Below are 15,080 nucleotides of genomic sequence, written 5' to 3'. Positions count from 1 at the left end.
ATGGCGACCAGGAGCTTCACCCGCATCCCCGTCATCACGAACAAGAACTACAAGGCCAGCGGCTTGAAGTCGTACGCCTACGCTCTGCACAAGTGTATGTCGCCTTTCCCATGTCCCTTTCTCGCCCTTCTCCCAATCTCCCCAAGTGTATCACGCCACGTGTGCTCTTGCACGGGCATCTCCTCCCGCTCCGCAACCGCTCACAGCAAGCAGATGGCATCGGCCCCACCAGGGAGGGCCCTTACCTCGTTTCCAACAAGGTTCACCAGCAAGGCAAGTTCGGCCAGGGTAAGGCACTGGGCGGACGTGCGCGAGTACAGAAGCACGTGCTGCAGAAGAAAGCCACCTCTCATGGTGGTGACACGAGCGACGTGCCAGCCGAGGACATCCAGAACGACTCGCTCTACCTGTGCGAGGTGGGCATCGGCACACCAGCGCAGACGCTGAAGCTGGACTTCGACACGGGTTCCGCTGACTTGTGGGTGTGGTCGACGGAGCTGCCCTCGAACGTGCAGTCGCAAGGCAAGTCGTCCGGCCACACGGTCTTTGACCCGTCCAAGTCGAGCACCTACAAGAAGTCTGGCAGCAGCACCTGGCAGATCCAGTACGGCGACTCCTCGTCGGCCTCGGGTGAGGTCGGCACCGACGATGTCACGCTGGGCGGGCTGAAGGTCGAGGGCCAAGCCATCGAGCTGGCGAGCAAGCTGTCCGATCAGTTCGTGCAGGGCGCCGGCGATGGCCTGCTTGGCCTGGCCTGGGGCAGCATCAATACGGTGAAGCCCGAGCCGGTCAAGACACCCGTCGAGAACATGATCGCGCAGGAGGACATTCCCAAGGACGCCGAGCTCTTCACCGCCTACCTCGGCAGCACCAAGGACACCAACGAGGCCGACAAGGGCGAATCCTTCTACACCTTCGGCTACATTGACCAGGACGTGCTGAAGGCCGCCGGTGTCGACGCCCCCTACTACGTTGACATCGACAACTCGCAAGGCTTCTGGTCATTCACCAGCGCTTCCGCTTCAGTCAACGACCAGACCATCACGCGTTCCGGCAACACGGCCATCGCTGACACCGGCACCACGCTCGCCCTCGTCGCTGATGACGTCGTAGACGCCATCTACAAGGCCATTCCCGGCGCCAAGTACGACAGCCAGAACCAGGGCTACGTCTTCCCCAGCTCCGTCACTGCCGATCAGCTCCCATCTGTCTCCTTCGCTGTCGGTGACAAGCTGTTTGCCGTGCAGAAGGAGGATTTGGCCTTCGCCGATGCCGGCAACGGCATGGTCTACGGCGGAATCCAGAGCCGTGGCGACATGACGTTCGATATTCTCGGTGACACCTTCTTGAAGGGCATCTATGCCGTAAGTACATCATTTCCTGACGTTGGAGGTTGGACCTGGGTGAAAGGGGCAAAAGTGGAATTAGAGTGCTGACTGACGTTCCGCCGCGCAGATCTTTGACCAGGGCAACAAGCGCTTCGGTGCCGTGCAGCGCAAGGAGAAGGAGCAGAACGTCTCGGTGCCTTCGGGCTCTTCGTAGATGATAGGTTTCCGTTGAGATTAAGCCGGTGGCGTGGCTGACCCTCATTTTCCGTTCGTGATGACTTGTATGATTGATGGAATAATAATGACGGTATCCAAGGATTAAGGCCACTTTTAAGTAGTAAGCCCCAGCGCAAGATCATCAATGCAGAAACACTGCCAGCTGCACATAAATGTCTGAATTTGCAGTACCTTTCTTCCATAGAAAGGACTAAGTGACTCTGATCGAAAACGCCATGTTACCGTTAATTTCATTATCGCTAGTCCCTACTACCTACCCGCCCCCACAGTGGGTTGCAGGGAAATTGAGGCTCCTCAAGTTGGCAGTAGAAGCACGTGTCCAGACGTAAATGTGAGTTTTCGAATGCTATTACGTGGGCAGCTGATGCTTGTTCATGGGAAAAAAGAGTACTGCAGCATCCATCCCCTTGGGCGACTCAGTTCTCCTCCGCTTCCGGCACGAACCTCCCCACGCACGCATCCACCCAGCTCTGCGGGACCCCCAGCGCGACGGCATCCCTCACGCCCGCGTTGATCCGATCGACGTACTCGGCCCGCGGCTCGCTCTCGGCCGTCCGCCGCCGGTCGACGTACACCAGCACCCCGTCCACGCGGCGCGGCGCGACGTTGGCCACGTCGACGAAGAGGTCCGACGCCGGAGGAGAAGATGCCCCGTTCTCCATCTCCTTCTCGTCACCCTCTCCCGTCGTCGTCGTCGTCGTCTTTGCGTGCGGCCAGAAATCCACCGTGTGATACTCCTTGCCGTACACCCTCGGCACGCCCTCGGCGGCGTCGAGCGAAGCCTCGTCGCCCGAGGTCGACGGCAGCGCGTAGACGGTGCCGTAGACGACGTCCTCCTCATTCTCCTCCTTCTCCTTCTCCTCATCTTTCTTCGCGGCGGTAGTGGTGCTGCTCGTGTTGGACGACGACGACGATAGTTCCACCTCGACGACGTTGGCGTAGCCGCGCTCGTTGATGATCCAGCGCCACCCGGCGCTGTTGTTGCTGCTGCTGTTGCTTTCGTGCAGGCGCCCGACGCCGAGGTAGACGGACGAGGGGCAGCGGCGGTGCATCTGGTCGAGCCAGAGGTTGCTGCCGTAGGCGAAGTAGAGGGTGGAAGGGAGAGGAGGAGGAGCTAGAGGAGGAGCGTGTGGTTGAAGGGCGAACATCATCGTCGTGTGGGTTGGTTCTTGTGTGTGTTTTTTCGGTTGGTTTGCTCTTTTTTTGTCGCTTGTTGAGTATAGAGAGCTCTCTAATAACCGACCTCGGGAAGTATACGGGTTGGGAGGTGCGATATGTCTTTTTGTTCCCGTTCAGGGGCAAGCGAGACAGAGAGAGAGACTTTAGGATCAACTTGGTGTGGTGTCATATCAGAATCTTTTCTTTTGTTTGTTCCCTTCCGAGACAACATGGGGTGGCAATTTCGGTAGCAAACGCGCAAGGCTGGAATGGAAAACTTACACCCGCGCGCCCACTTGGCTGGAGACTCGCCACTACTGAGTCAAATCGGCCCCGTCTCTTTGCGTTTCCCAGATGGACACCGTGTCGAAATTAGCACAAGGCAAAAAAAAGTCGTGTCGAAGGAAGGGACGAGTCAAAGAGAAATCGCGTAGTCAACAAAGTACCGGAACACAAGCTCCGGCGCCGGTCACGTCATCACCACAGCTCAACAACAAGCGCAAACGATTCAAAAGTTGTTGCCGCTAAGCATGCTTTAATGCCCCAGAAAAAATTCAAGCATTAATTTTCGGCATATTAGAAGAAGAGACACAGATGTCTATTATTTACAGTGCCCATTCCATGCCCATCTGCCTCTTCGACATCTTCAGCGTCGAATTGGCGCTGGTGAAGTTGAAGTTGTTGCCGAAATCACCAGTCTGCGTGGTGAAATCGCTCCGCTCGTTGAGGCTCTCGATGCGGCCCAGCAGGAATTCGAGCTGGCGGTAAGCGGCCGAAGGCTGGTATTGCGGGACTGGGTTCTTTCGTTAGCACACCCCCCATCTCAGGGTAGGTTCAGAGTGTCGGGAACTTACTCATGTGGCCGGACATGGCAACCTCGACCCAGGTCAAGCCGCGCTCCGTGTGCGCGGTACCCATGATACCCGACGCCGCGAGCGTGCTTTGTGACGCCTCTTCGTGGTAGGGAACGAAGAAAGGCTCCGTCGGAGCGGTCTGGAATCCCTGGGCACCGCCCCACGTCATGTTCTGGATCATCAGCAGGGTGCCGTTGGCGATGAGGATGAAGTCGAGGTTTCCGTGCGCGATGATGGAGCGGCCGTTGGTGCGCTCGATGACGCCGGGCAGGACGGAGAGGCCGGAGGGCGGCGAGGTGTCGGTGTCGAGCACGCCGTTGGAGCACTCGGCCCACTCCTGCACAGGGGCGTTGATGGCCTTCTGGACGTCGGTGCGGTTGAAGTAGATGCCAGTCCCCTCAGGAACATAATCGAATGAACCCGGGAAGCCCAGCACGTCCCAAAGCAGAGGGCAAGTGGTCGCAACCTGGTAGATGTCGAAACAGGGGTTGACAGCGCTGACGGCGTAGTAAATGTCGTCCCACAAGTCACAGCCGGCAGCATTACCATCGGCATTGGGAGGGGTTGGCAGAGGGCCAGTAGGAGGGAAGGTCAGGTAAGTGTTGAAGAAGTCGGTGTAGCCGCACTCGTCAGCACGGTTGTGGATGTCATTTGTGAAAGTCTCGTTAAGGTTGAACAGTGGTGCCCAGTAGTCAACGAAGGGGACAGCGGGGATCTGCTGCTGTACAACGTCATACGAGGTACTAGGATCGTAGATCAGGAAAGCTTGAGCATCGTAGTACGTCGTGTCATTCTTGTTGAGCATAGCATCCTGCGAATAATGTCAGGCAAAAAATGTGAGATGAAACCCCCCCTGAGATTGTAGCTTACAGTGATGTAGGGAACATAATAACCAGCGTACGACTCGCCCGCAATGTACACCTTGTGGCCATGCAAGCCGAAGGTGTCGACGAAGTTCTTCCAGAAGCCAAGGAACTGAGCCGCGGCCTCCTCCTCGTTGGTGGCGGTAGGAGTGCCCTGAGTGAAGCCAGTGCCGACGGGCTGCTCCACCCAGACCATGTTTGTCAGGTTGACCCAGGTCCAAGGGTTCTTCACCGGCTTGAAGGTACCGTACTGCCATAGCACGGGTCCGTTCTCCTGGAAAAAGCCCTCAAGGGACGAGCATCCGGGGCCGCCTAGACGTTGTCTTGTCAGATCCTAATTTCCTGCCTGTTGGGTGTCCAATGTTACCGTTGAGCCAGATGACAATCTCCTCGCTAGATTCTGGGTTCTCAGAAGGAAAAAACCAGAAGTAAAGCTCGCTCGTTTCATTCGCCTTGTCGGAGATGGGAAGCAGACCGGCGTACGACTCGCCAACATCGAAATCAACCTCGGGAATGGCGGAGCCATCGACCGCGAACTCTGATTAAAATGTTAATATGCATTCCAGGACTGGAAAATTCCAGGGACACTCACTGGTGGTGTTGGCATTCTGAGGAATGAGGAAGTCTGCGGCACGCTTCTCAACGGGTGCCGACAGCTTCTTCAGCAGATCTCCGCGGCGCGGGCGGGGCATCTCTGGCACCCTCTTGCCTGCATATTGCGCGGACCTCGCCTCGACGAGGAAGGACGAGGCGGCGAGGGCGCAAGCGCCGAAGAAGGTCGCGATGCGCATGTCTTGAGACAGCCTTGAGCGATTGAACGAAAGACTGGAAAGCAGCGAAGCGCGGTGCGATAGTAGCAAAGGAGGTACAGGTGAGGAGGTGCGAGAGGAAAAAAGCAGGCCGCGGTTGTATGTATCCCGCACGGTGCTCGGGTGGCCTGGTTATTTGCGCGTGAGACAGGCATCGCACCGAGGGCTTAGCCTTCTCAGGCAAGTACCTAGCTTGGGGCAGCTTGTCTGTGGCTTCGCTCGCGCTTGCATGGTTACATTCCATGCGTCGGGGGCGGAAGTAAGCGGCTCGGCCGTTGCTGACTGACGTACAGCAACGAGGAGATAAGCACCCGCTATCCAGGCACCCGCGTCATTCTAGAACAGACAAACGAGTCCTCGCATTGGCGGAAGCTTGAAATGGCAGAGGCGTTTCGGCCTTGAGTCCTTGCATGAATCATAGACCCAAGATCCGGGAAACAAGACAGGCGCCAGGGAAACACGACAAGTAATCTCCATCTGCTCCCGAGACGGCCGCGCCGCTCCATTGCGCCCGCGCGACACGGCCTCCTGCCTGAAGCAGCAAGCCCAATTAGCTCCAACCACACAATTGACATCCTACGCGGAGAGCCCGACGACCACTACCAACAGGCGGGGCGACGCGTCTTCTCGTGCCACCCTCCCACACTCCCTCCGCCGGCGGCCATCGCTGTGGCCCCTCGTCCACGAATCTGTCAGTCCAATCGCGTCGCGTCATCCCCGGCCGCGTCGCCATTGCCACCGGGCGGTCCCTGAGCATCACCCGTTTGCTTTCTCCACACGAGAGCTCGGAGCTTCTTTTTTTTTTTTTGCCCCACACTACTGATAAGACCTTTCCAAAACAAGCAGCTCCAAAAACACACCCCCACCACCTGGAAACGAAGCGAGGCGGTCGGTAGTCAGGTACCCGACGCCATGCGAGTGATTTCCCAGCACGCTCTTATCGAGGAACGAGCTCGCATGCCGCGAGTCCGGAAATCTCCATATTGCGCTTCCTCATGGGGCGCGGCGCAGGCTCGACAAGATGCAGGAGACGTGATGATGGCGCAAGCAAGCTGTCCAAGCTTTTGTCAAGCAAAAGAGTACACGGCTTCGCCAAGCGACTCTTCACGCAGTCCCACTCGGCATCTACGTCGGGTCAGCTTGTTCCGCATCATGCTCTGCGGTGGAGCTGTCTCTTGCGACCCTCGACGCGTCATGAGCGGTCAGCACAGTGGAAAGAAGGTTGAGGGGGCCGGGGGCCGATACTACAGCCCCCTCACGCAGCCGATGGCCAGCTCGTTCTTAGAGGGGAAAAAAAAAAACAATACGTAGGTAGTTGAAGTCATCGTCCGGACGTGTATGTAAAATTTCTAATTCGACATTCTCGTCCGGACGATGGCTTCTACTACCCATGACATGAGCAAAAAACAGATCCACGCTGGTTCTACATCACTCATGGCCATTCTCATATACAGCACTGAATTCTCATTTCTTAGGGTATTATGATAGCAAGGGTGAACTTAAGTAATGAAGAAAAGAAACCGTCATGACCCGCGCACCGCCTACCTAGTGCTGGCGGTAGCCGCCGTACCTGGTCTGAACCGCAAGCTTGAGCAGTCTACCAAAGTCGGGAGTACCCAGTCCAGTAATAGGATCCCAACCCTCCACCGCAGCCCATCCAGCGCCAGGAACGAAAGGTGCCGGCAGTCCGGAGTAATGATCGGTGCCGGTGCAACCCGTCGACGTTCCATTGACAATGTCGGTAAAAGTATCCTTGGCAGTGCTGTACAACCAAGGGTTGAGCCAGCCGAGAAGGGGCTGGCCAGCTTCGACGCGAGCAGAGTTAAGAAGAGCGATGACGGACGCAAAAGTCGGTGCAGACGCAGAAGTGCCACCAATTAGAGTCTCCACTGCATTAACGAAGACGTGGAAGCGATAACCTTGAGCAGCGACATCGGGGAAACCGCGGCCCTGAGGATTGTACAGACCGGCCCACTTGTCGCCGAGGATCCCAAGATACTTGTTGATAGCATCGTCTTGCCAGCTGGGACGCACCCAAAGGTCGGAGAACCCACCCGACGAGAAGTCAACGGCAACCTCAGGCTCAATGCCGTAGGTACCTCCGACGGAAGTGACATACGGGCATGTAGCAGGGAAGATCGGAAGGAAGCGGGTCGCGTTCCTGCCGTCGTTGGTCTGGCAAGCAGAGCCGGGACCCGTGTCGCCAGACGAGAAGATGACCGAGACACCACGAGTACTAAGCTGGCCGATCAAATCGCAGACAGTCCTGGCATAACTGGGGGGAACGCTCTGCTCATCTTCACCGTACGAGGTGGTGATGGTAGTAGGAAGCTCTGAGTCCTGCTTCTTCAGCAGCTCGGTGAAGTACTCAAGGTAAGGCTCGTTGCCGTTTTCAGCTGCGTCAGGCTGATCGAGATCAGGGACGAGAGGGCCACGGCCAGAGGTATAATAGTACGTCACGTCGAGCGGGTAAACCAGGGGAACCGTGTACTGGATATCCAGGTTGGCCTCACTGGCATCGTCGTTGGTGTCTTGTGGAAGAGTAGAGCCCTGGATAGAGCCGAATTTGAAGCCCTTGTCTGTGGCGGCAGGCGCATACAAGTTGCAGAACTGAGCAAGATCATCATAACGAGCGTACTCCTCGAGGAAGCCGGAGACACCGAGGAAAGTCTTGTTCGCCTTGGGGGTGTAGCCCTCAATGTTGTACAGGCTTTTCAGGCAGTCGGGAGTGATGCTAGAGTGGCAATCCACAGCAACAGGAACATCGTCAGCAGCAGCGAAAGCCTTGTGGCCGAGGTGTTCCTTCTTGAAAACCAAGCTCCTCTCGGGGCGAATCTGAGAAAACCGAGTGGTGGGCTGGATCATGTTGATGAACTCATGCAGCTCCGCGGGGATCGAATATTCGAGAGTGCGGATCTTCCGGATGTTCGTACGGATCTCACTGCGGTAGGTGTTGAACTTGGTGTCCATCATCTTCTCGGCTTGCGAGACGCTTGCGACGAAGTTGATCCACTCGCCATCATCCTCGATAGCCTCGCTCTCGATGCCAGACGCCTCGAGCCAAGCAATGATCGAGTCAGTGGCCTGAGCCTCCGGGCGGAGCATTCTCTTGAGCTCATCGCGCTTCAAGTGCTTGCCGTAGTTGGCGGAGTCGGGAGTGGAAATGTCCAGCAAGGTCTGCTCGAAAAGAGCGTGGTTGGGCTGGAATGGTCGTTAGCGCGTTGTGTGCCCGCCCGCATCCCCACATATCATATCGAGACGGTCAGTTGAATACAAGATCCGGACGTAAATGTAAATTTTTTACTGATGATCTAAATATGATGGGGGTTCGTGTTTGTTTCGCGTACCTGTTTGACCGCAATCATGAACCGCAGCTTCTGAGCAGCGTCAGGCGAGCCGACTTGGGTCCAGCTTTCAGGGACCCCGCTCAGCTTTTCGAAGAGCAGGCCATTGGCGGCGGTGGCAACGGACAGCAGTCCGGCGAAGACAGTGGCAATGCGCATGGTGAGGCGCGCGGAATGAGAGAAAGGATGAAGAAAAGACAGTGCAGGAAGAAGGCGGGCAATATATATGTTCGGCGTGAAGGTTTTTCCGGGAAGGAGCTACCTAGGTAGATTCCATGGGTGCAATACGAAAGTGGTGGGCAACGGGGTGAAACATCGGACCTGCCAGACGTGAAGAGCGGATAAGGTGCGCTAACGCGATTTGCAGAACCGTAAATGCCACAGCAGGTTCATTTGCAAATGAGCCACCGAAGAATATCCGTGGCGGCGACGTACTCGCGTGACGGAGGCTGGTGTCCTTCCCGGTTGGTTCAAGTCGCCATGTCGATCACGGCTCAAGTCCTGCGCGACCATGCACCCTTGTACGATCACGCTGCAAGGAGACAAGAGAGAAGATTGGAGGGGCCTTCCGTGAGCTGGGCAGCCTGCTTCCGTAATTGGAGGGCTGCCGCGTTGCAGCATTTACGGTTCTGCAAATCGCGTTAGCGCACCTCATCCGCTCTTCGCGTCTGGCAGGCGCGACACGGCTACACAGTGCCTTGGGGAGGTGCCTGCATGACCCAACAACGCCAAATGAGCCTGACTCCGCACCGGCCTCACAGGGACACTGCACATATCAACGTAGGGGGCTGAATCCAATGTCTAGACGCAATTTTCCCCATTCAAAACTCACATCTACGTCCGGATATTGGATTCAGCTGCCCACATAGGAAGAGTGTTGGGTCCACAATGAGAGTTAGATGGCTCAAATTATCCTGTCATCTGCTGCGTTGAGCGACGCGCCAAGGTACTGTGGTTGCGTTGCCGGGGAACCACGAGCCAGGGGGGCGGCACTCCGCAAATCCTGCTCTCTATGGTGTGCATAATACTGGACGTCCCAGGGTTGCCCAGAACCTATCTTCTTCGCTTCCTTGGCGGGAGCTTGGTGGCCGCCTTGGCGTCTCCGAAATCAAAAACAAACCCACCAAGATCCGCAGATCCGCTCTCACGTGACTGCTGCCTCTTGCTAGTGATAGTCGTTTCTTTTGGATCCTTATGCGATCCAGCCTTTGCTTCTTCGCGCCCCACAGTGGGAAACGTGGGGAGCTGTTCCTTCGCTGCAGCCCTCGGACTTTCCCGCCACCAATCCTCAGCGGCTGCCGCGAACTTACTCCTCGACTTGCCCAGGGCTTCGTTTGCGGTCCACCGTGTCTTCGGATCCCATCTCAGAAGGCCGCTGAGAAACTTGACAGTTCCTTTGGTGGATCTCGAGAGGAACCATCGCTCAAGGTTGTCGACGCGTCCTTGGGGCATCGAGTCTCGCTGCCATTTGATCAAGTCCGGGCAGCCCATGGAAGACAAAGTCTTGACATCTCCAGGCGTGGGGCTACCCAAAAGCTTCACGATCTGAGAGAGCTGCTCCAGGTCATCATTGCCATCGAGAACCGGCATCTGAATCAGTAGCTCCCCGACGAACAAGCCCGCTGACCAGATGTCAACCGAACGCGTATAGCGAGAACACCCGAGGAGAAGTTCCGGGGCGCGGTACCAGATCGTGACGACACCAGGTGTGAGGGGCCTTGGCGCCCACTCGCGTGCCATACCAAAGTCGGCTGTCGGGGGTCAGCAACTACTCTTCTCCCAGCTGACACAGAAGTTTGGCCAAAGGTACCTATTTTCAGCGAGCCATTCGCAGTGAGAAGCAGGTTCTCCATCTTGATGTCTCTGGGCATGGTCAGACTTGAGGCGCAGAGCCACAAACGCATACGAGCATACCTGTGGATTATGTCTTTTCTGTGGAGATACTCCAGACCTTCGAGCAGTTGGCGGGTAAGACACTTTACTGGAAAATGGTGTCAGCCGCTACTTGCATCACACGACCGAAGCGGCACCGGCACGAACCTTGAGCCAAGCTGAAGTGGACTTTGTGCACATCGAGGAGGCTTGCCAAATCCTGTCAAGCAACCTGGCAAAAAGCCCTGCCGTGCGGCAGAGGCAAGATAAGCCAGCGCGATATTATCCCTAGTCCCCAAGCATACAGCTAGCATGGACCACCAACCTGCTCGCAGTATTCCATGACCATGTATACATCTTCCAGCACAGTGTCGTCGACAGCGACTTCAAGGACATTGATTACGTTCTGGTGACGCAGGGTTCGAAGGATCGATATTTCGCGCAACGCCGTAAGCGGGATGCCGTTGTTGCGCTCATGTTCAAGGATGCGGACTTGCTTCAAGGCAACGACAGAGCCATTGCGCCTATCGCGGGCGCGAGAGACGATACCGTAGGCTATGAGTGTCAGCAAAGCCGGTCGCCAAATGGTGAGAATGAGAAAAAAGGAAAAAGTACGCACCACCTTCGCCGATGGCATCAAGTCTCTCGTAAGAGGAAATTGAAGAGCAGGTTCCTACGCGCAAGTCAGCGGGGAAGGCAGAGGAGCTGCAAGCGCAGGAAGAAATACCCAGGAAACCCTGGTCAAGACGGAGATCGAGCTTGTCACCGGTTACCGAGAGATGATCGGCGCGGTCATGCGGGTTGTCCATCGTTGCGATGTGCGCGCAGGTGCTTACACATGGTGCAGCCGACGGTCGAGGGGTGGTGGCTGTCATTCTGCGACAGTGATCTGATTTGGATCGACGCAGAGCCCGGCCGGCAGCACTCCGGCAGAACCCCCCCACGCTGTGGCACCTCCGCGGCGAATCGTCCCCTCCTTGCAGATGGGATTCACCACTTCTGTCTTGAATTCTGCATTCGCGGAAACCGGCGAAACCCCAGGGATATCTCGGCTGTTAAGCTTCATCGCACATATCATTGACACTCTTATTCCACCAGGCAGCATGCGGCGGCCAAGCGGTGTCTGATTGGTCGGCCCAATCGGCCACACCCCAAGCTCCAGCCTCAGCTCCAGCTGCAAGCTGTTGGAGCTTTATCAGCTTGGAGAGCTACCGCATCTCCGCAAATGGTCAAGTGTCCGGTATATGAGGGGGTGGAACCGATAGTAAGTAACCTTTCAAGCCATTGCTCAGCCCACAAGAGTCTTGGACGATATACCAAAGCATTCGTGGAGCACAAGCGAAGTGTTGGGTGTATAGCACGACCCGCTGAAATCTGACGAAGCTCCAAGACGTCTGAAGTTACGTAGCTACTGCCACACAACCCGCATTGGGCGGTTTAGCCGGCACTCAGCCGCGAACCGAGGCTTCCACCAGAGAAGGCTGCAGGCAATCACGGTACGACGCAGCCTTCGTCCTAACCATTAATTCGACACTACTCATCGCGCATTTCCATGTTTGCTTTCCAACCACTCCTTCCGACTTGTGAAGTCGTAGCAAGCTGTTATTTGTCAAATTTGTGCCAGCTGCGATAGTATGTCAGCTTCCGACCGCCTTATCGGCAGCAGCGGATAGTTGCCGGCCAGATAGGTTATCACCGCCTCCCACGCGGCATTCGCTGCCAAGGCCTGCTCTGCCAGTCGGACATGCATAGCCACGCAAGAGCGGGGTTCTGTGACCAGCTACCTCGTCGTCAACCCTCACGGATTCGGATTGAGATGGTACAACTTGAAGTGTAAGGTCAAGGACTATTGGAGCAGATTCATGAGCACTTGATCTCCCTTACTGCGCTGACCCGAGAGTTTCAGCCTGGATCGAGTCATGACAAACGTCGCCAGAGATCAAGCGATTGACAGGAACAGGTGAAGATCGGATAGGCTACGGAACCCGACCGCCATGTCAACCGGCTAAAGCCGTCCGCGGGCACTCGCGGCGTCTGGGGCAGCATATCCTGCCTTTCATTGGACGACACACGGTGGCCGGCATTAACAATCATCGTGGTGGGATGTTATGTTCGTCACCCCCGGCCGCTCCTTGGGCCGCATTCCGGGGGCCGCATTTCGGAGGCCGCGCAGACCTATAAAGAAGAAATCATCCTCGTGTTTTCTGCAAGTCGCAGGCACCCTTCTCAATCGCCTTGTGGTCTTCAAATCCTGGCAAATATGACCTCAACCTTCAGAATGACGACCTTTGCCCACTACTCCGCGCTTCTTGCCGCATTCGCTCCATTAAGCAATGCCGCATTGTCCTCCACTGGCTTCACTGTCAGCCTGGATGATGTGCCCTACTACATTGCTCCGGATGCGGTAGCCACTATCAACATAACGAAACCCTTTCGCAGTAGCGCCAAGTCGGCAGGATTTTTTACTCCAATCACGGTCATGAGCACTGATGATGCTGGCTTTTCCGGTGATATCTTCAACTCGGTCGTATCGAACTGGACAGAGGCGGACGATGTTTTCCAGAGCGGCTTTCTGCAGGGTAAGTTCGTCATTTCATGATAGTTACGATGCTAACTCGCGGCAGGGGTGTACCTCCAATACACCGGGTCCGCATACTCGGGGGCCAAGCTCAGCCTTGGCAACACATCCGTTCTGACCGCCCAGGTCGACGCAGCCAATGCCATTCCAGATGGGCCTTACTTCGTCTCTTCCGCGGGCGACTTATATCAGCCGTGGCGTCTCTATTCTGACATCATGGGTGCATTTTCCGAGAGCACCATATCGAATGCAGATAGTAGTTTCAGTGTGCTTCCTGCCAATGTCCAGGGCCAATCGTTGGCCGTTGCCGTTCCCTCTCGTCTCTCCTACACCAAGACTGCAGAGAAGCCTCTTGCTGGCGTCCGTCTTGGAATAAAGGACATTTACGATGTTGCTGGGATGAAAACGAGCAACGGTAACCGCGCCTGGTACCACTTCTATCCCGAGGCCAACAAGACTGCTTTGGCCGTCCAGAGACTGGTTGATGCCGGCGCTATTATTGTGGGCAAGATGAAGACTTCTCAATTTGCTAACGGCGAGAGCGCGACTGCGGACTGGGTTGACTACCATGCGCCGTTCAACCCCCGCGGCGATGGGTACCAGCAGCCTTCGTCCTCATCATCGGGACCTGGTGCTGGCGAGGGCGCTTATGAATGGCTCGACATCACACTTGGAAGCGACACTGGTGGCTCCGTCCGTGGCCCCTCCCAATCCCAAGGTCTGTTCGGCAATCGTCCTTCTCATGGAATTGTGGAGCTCACCAACGTCATGCCTCTCGCGCCTGAGCTGGATACCGCTGGTCTACTCAGCCGTGACCCCTCCATTTGGACCGCAGCGGCCAAGGCCATGTACTTGGACAACATCACTATCTCTTCGTCCTACCCGAAGCAGATCCTACTCGCCGACTTTCCCACCGAGGCCGGCGAATACGAAAGCGATGCTCTGCTGCTAGACTTCGTAGACAAGCTCTCCTCCTTCCTAGGTGCCAACGCCACCGCCTTTAACATAACCGAAGCCTGGGCGACCGACAACCCGGACACAACCCCGGTCGACGAGCTTCTCAACACAACGTACCCGCTTCTCATTGCCAAAGAGCAGACCCAGCTCGTGCGCGATCCATGGTACGCCGAGTACGCGGCCGCCAACGACGGGCGGCTGCCTTTCGTCGACCCGGCACCGCTGGCGCGCTGGTCGTATGGCGACAATTCGTCGGCGACGATAGCGGAGGCGGTGGCCAACAAGACGCAGTTCATGTCGTGGTTCAACAGCAGCGTTCTGGCACCCGACGCCAAGACGTGCTCAAGCAGCCTGCTGCTCTACATCGGCAGCACCGAAGCGGACACTGCCTACCGCAACTTGTACCTCACCCCGCCGTCCATTCCATTTGGCTTTAGCGCGTCTCGCATCTCAGTATTCTCAGAGGCGCCTGATATGGTCGTTCCGATTGGCCAGGCGAGCTACTTTTCGAGCATCACCAATCATACCGAGGTGCTACCCGTGACAGTGGATTTCATGGCAGCGAAGGGGTGCGATGGGATGGTTTTCTCACTTGTGGAGGACCTTGTGGCGGAGGGAATTATCAGCGTGAGCAAAGCGGGCAGGACAAATGTGGATGGTGGACAGATCCTGTTCAGGCGAAGTGAGGTTGGGCAGTAAGATGATGATGCGATCCGTTCTACCGCATTGTGCAAGCGCACTCATGCATATAATGATTTTTAATTCGTAGAGTAGAGAAGTTAATATAGATAGATCGTTACAGTTTCTGGGTGCAATAAGCACGTGTAAGGTGACAACGCTGTGAAGTGATGCATCAATTCCGAGCACCGAAGGCTACAGTCTTGTTGGCGCGCAACAGAGGCGACCGCACAGGTAGCTGCGCCGAGAGAGCTGCTCACTTCCAATATGGGCAGGTGGATCCTATATCTGGACGCATTTGCCTGCACTCAAGGCTCTCTTCGTACGGACATTGAAGCCAATCTCTGGACGTGGTTGTCCGCATTCAATAATTCTATCTACTTCCAGAAATTAAATTCAAGC

General features: G+C 56.3%; 6 protein-coding genes across 6 annotated transcripts; 2 read left to right on the top strand and 4 right to left on the bottom strand.

Annotated features, from left to right (window-relative positions):
* Positions 1 to 1,542, top strand: SLS55_003118 (uncharacterized protein; the record flags this gene model as incomplete). Its single annotated transcript, XM_066774598.1, has 3 exons — positions 1 to 94; positions 214 to 1,364; positions 1,456 to 1,542. 3 exons carry the CDS (start codon positions 1 to 3, stop codon positions 1,540 to 1,542), a joined length of 1,332 nt encoding a protein of 443 aa, XP_066634717.1.
* Positions 1,543 to 1,981: 439 nt separating this feature from the next.
* On the bottom strand, positions 1,982 to 2,716 carry SLS55_003117 (uncharacterized protein; the record flags this gene model as incomplete). Its single annotated transcript, XM_066774597.1, has 2 exons — positions 1,982 to 2,636; positions 2,712 to 2,716. The coding sequence occupies 2 exons, from the start codon at positions 2,714 to 2,716 to the stop codon at positions 1,982 to 1,984; spliced, it is 660 nt and encodes a 219-aa protein (XP_066634716.1).
* Positions 2,717 to 3,328: 612 nt separating this feature from the next.
* On the bottom strand, positions 3,329 to 5,132 carry SLS55_003116 (uncharacterized protein; the record flags this gene model as incomplete). Its single annotated transcript, XM_066774596.1, has 5 exons — positions 3,329 to 3,516; positions 3,578 to 4,388; positions 4,448 to 4,752; positions 4,808 to 4,978; positions 5,033 to 5,132. The coding sequence occupies 5 exons, from the start codon at positions 5,130 to 5,132 to the stop codon at positions 3,329 to 3,331; spliced, it is 1,575 nt and encodes a 524-aa protein (XP_066634715.1).
* A 1,662-nt stretch (positions 5,133 to 6,794) lies between these two features.
* SED2 (Tripeptidyl-peptidase sed2) lies at positions 6,795 to 8,752 on the bottom strand (the record flags this gene model as incomplete). Its single annotated transcript, XM_066774595.1, has 2 exons — positions 6,795 to 8,450; positions 8,597 to 8,752. 2 exons carry the CDS (start codon positions 8,750 to 8,752, stop codon positions 6,795 to 6,797), a joined length of 1,812 nt encoding a protein of 603 aa, XP_066634714.1.
* Positions 8,753 to 9,646: 894 nt separating this feature from the next.
* On the bottom strand, positions 9,647 to 11,274 carry SLS55_003114 (uncharacterized protein; the record flags this gene model as incomplete). The annotated part of the gene is made up of 4 exons (XM_066774594.1): positions 9,647 to 10,344; positions 10,784 to 11,020; positions 11,085 to 11,138; positions 11,193 to 11,274. 4 exons carry the CDS (start codon positions 11,272 to 11,274, stop codon positions 9,647 to 9,649), a joined length of 1,071 nt encoding a protein of 356 aa, XP_066634713.1.
* Positions 11,275 to 12,743: 1,469 nt separating this feature from the next.
* Positions 12,744 to 14,699, top strand: SLS55_003113 (uncharacterized protein; the record flags this gene model as incomplete). Its single annotated transcript, XM_066774593.1, has 2 exons — positions 12,744 to 13,044; positions 13,090 to 14,699. The coding sequence occupies 2 exons, from the start codon at positions 12,744 to 12,746 to the stop codon at positions 14,697 to 14,699; spliced, it is 1,911 nt and encodes a 636-aa protein (XP_066634712.1).
* Positions 14,700 to 15,080: the final 381 nt, after the last annotated feature.

The sequence above is a fragment of the Diplodia seriata genome (genome assembly GCF_021436955.1).
Source record: "Diplodia seriata strain FDS-637 chromosome Unknown scaffold_3, whole genome shotgun sequence".
Lineage (NCBI taxonomy): Eukaryota > Fungi > Ascomycota > Dothideomycetes > Botryosphaeriales > Botryosphaeriaceae > Diplodia > Diplodia seriata.
This window is presented reverse-complemented; position numbering and strand designations above follow the sequence as displayed.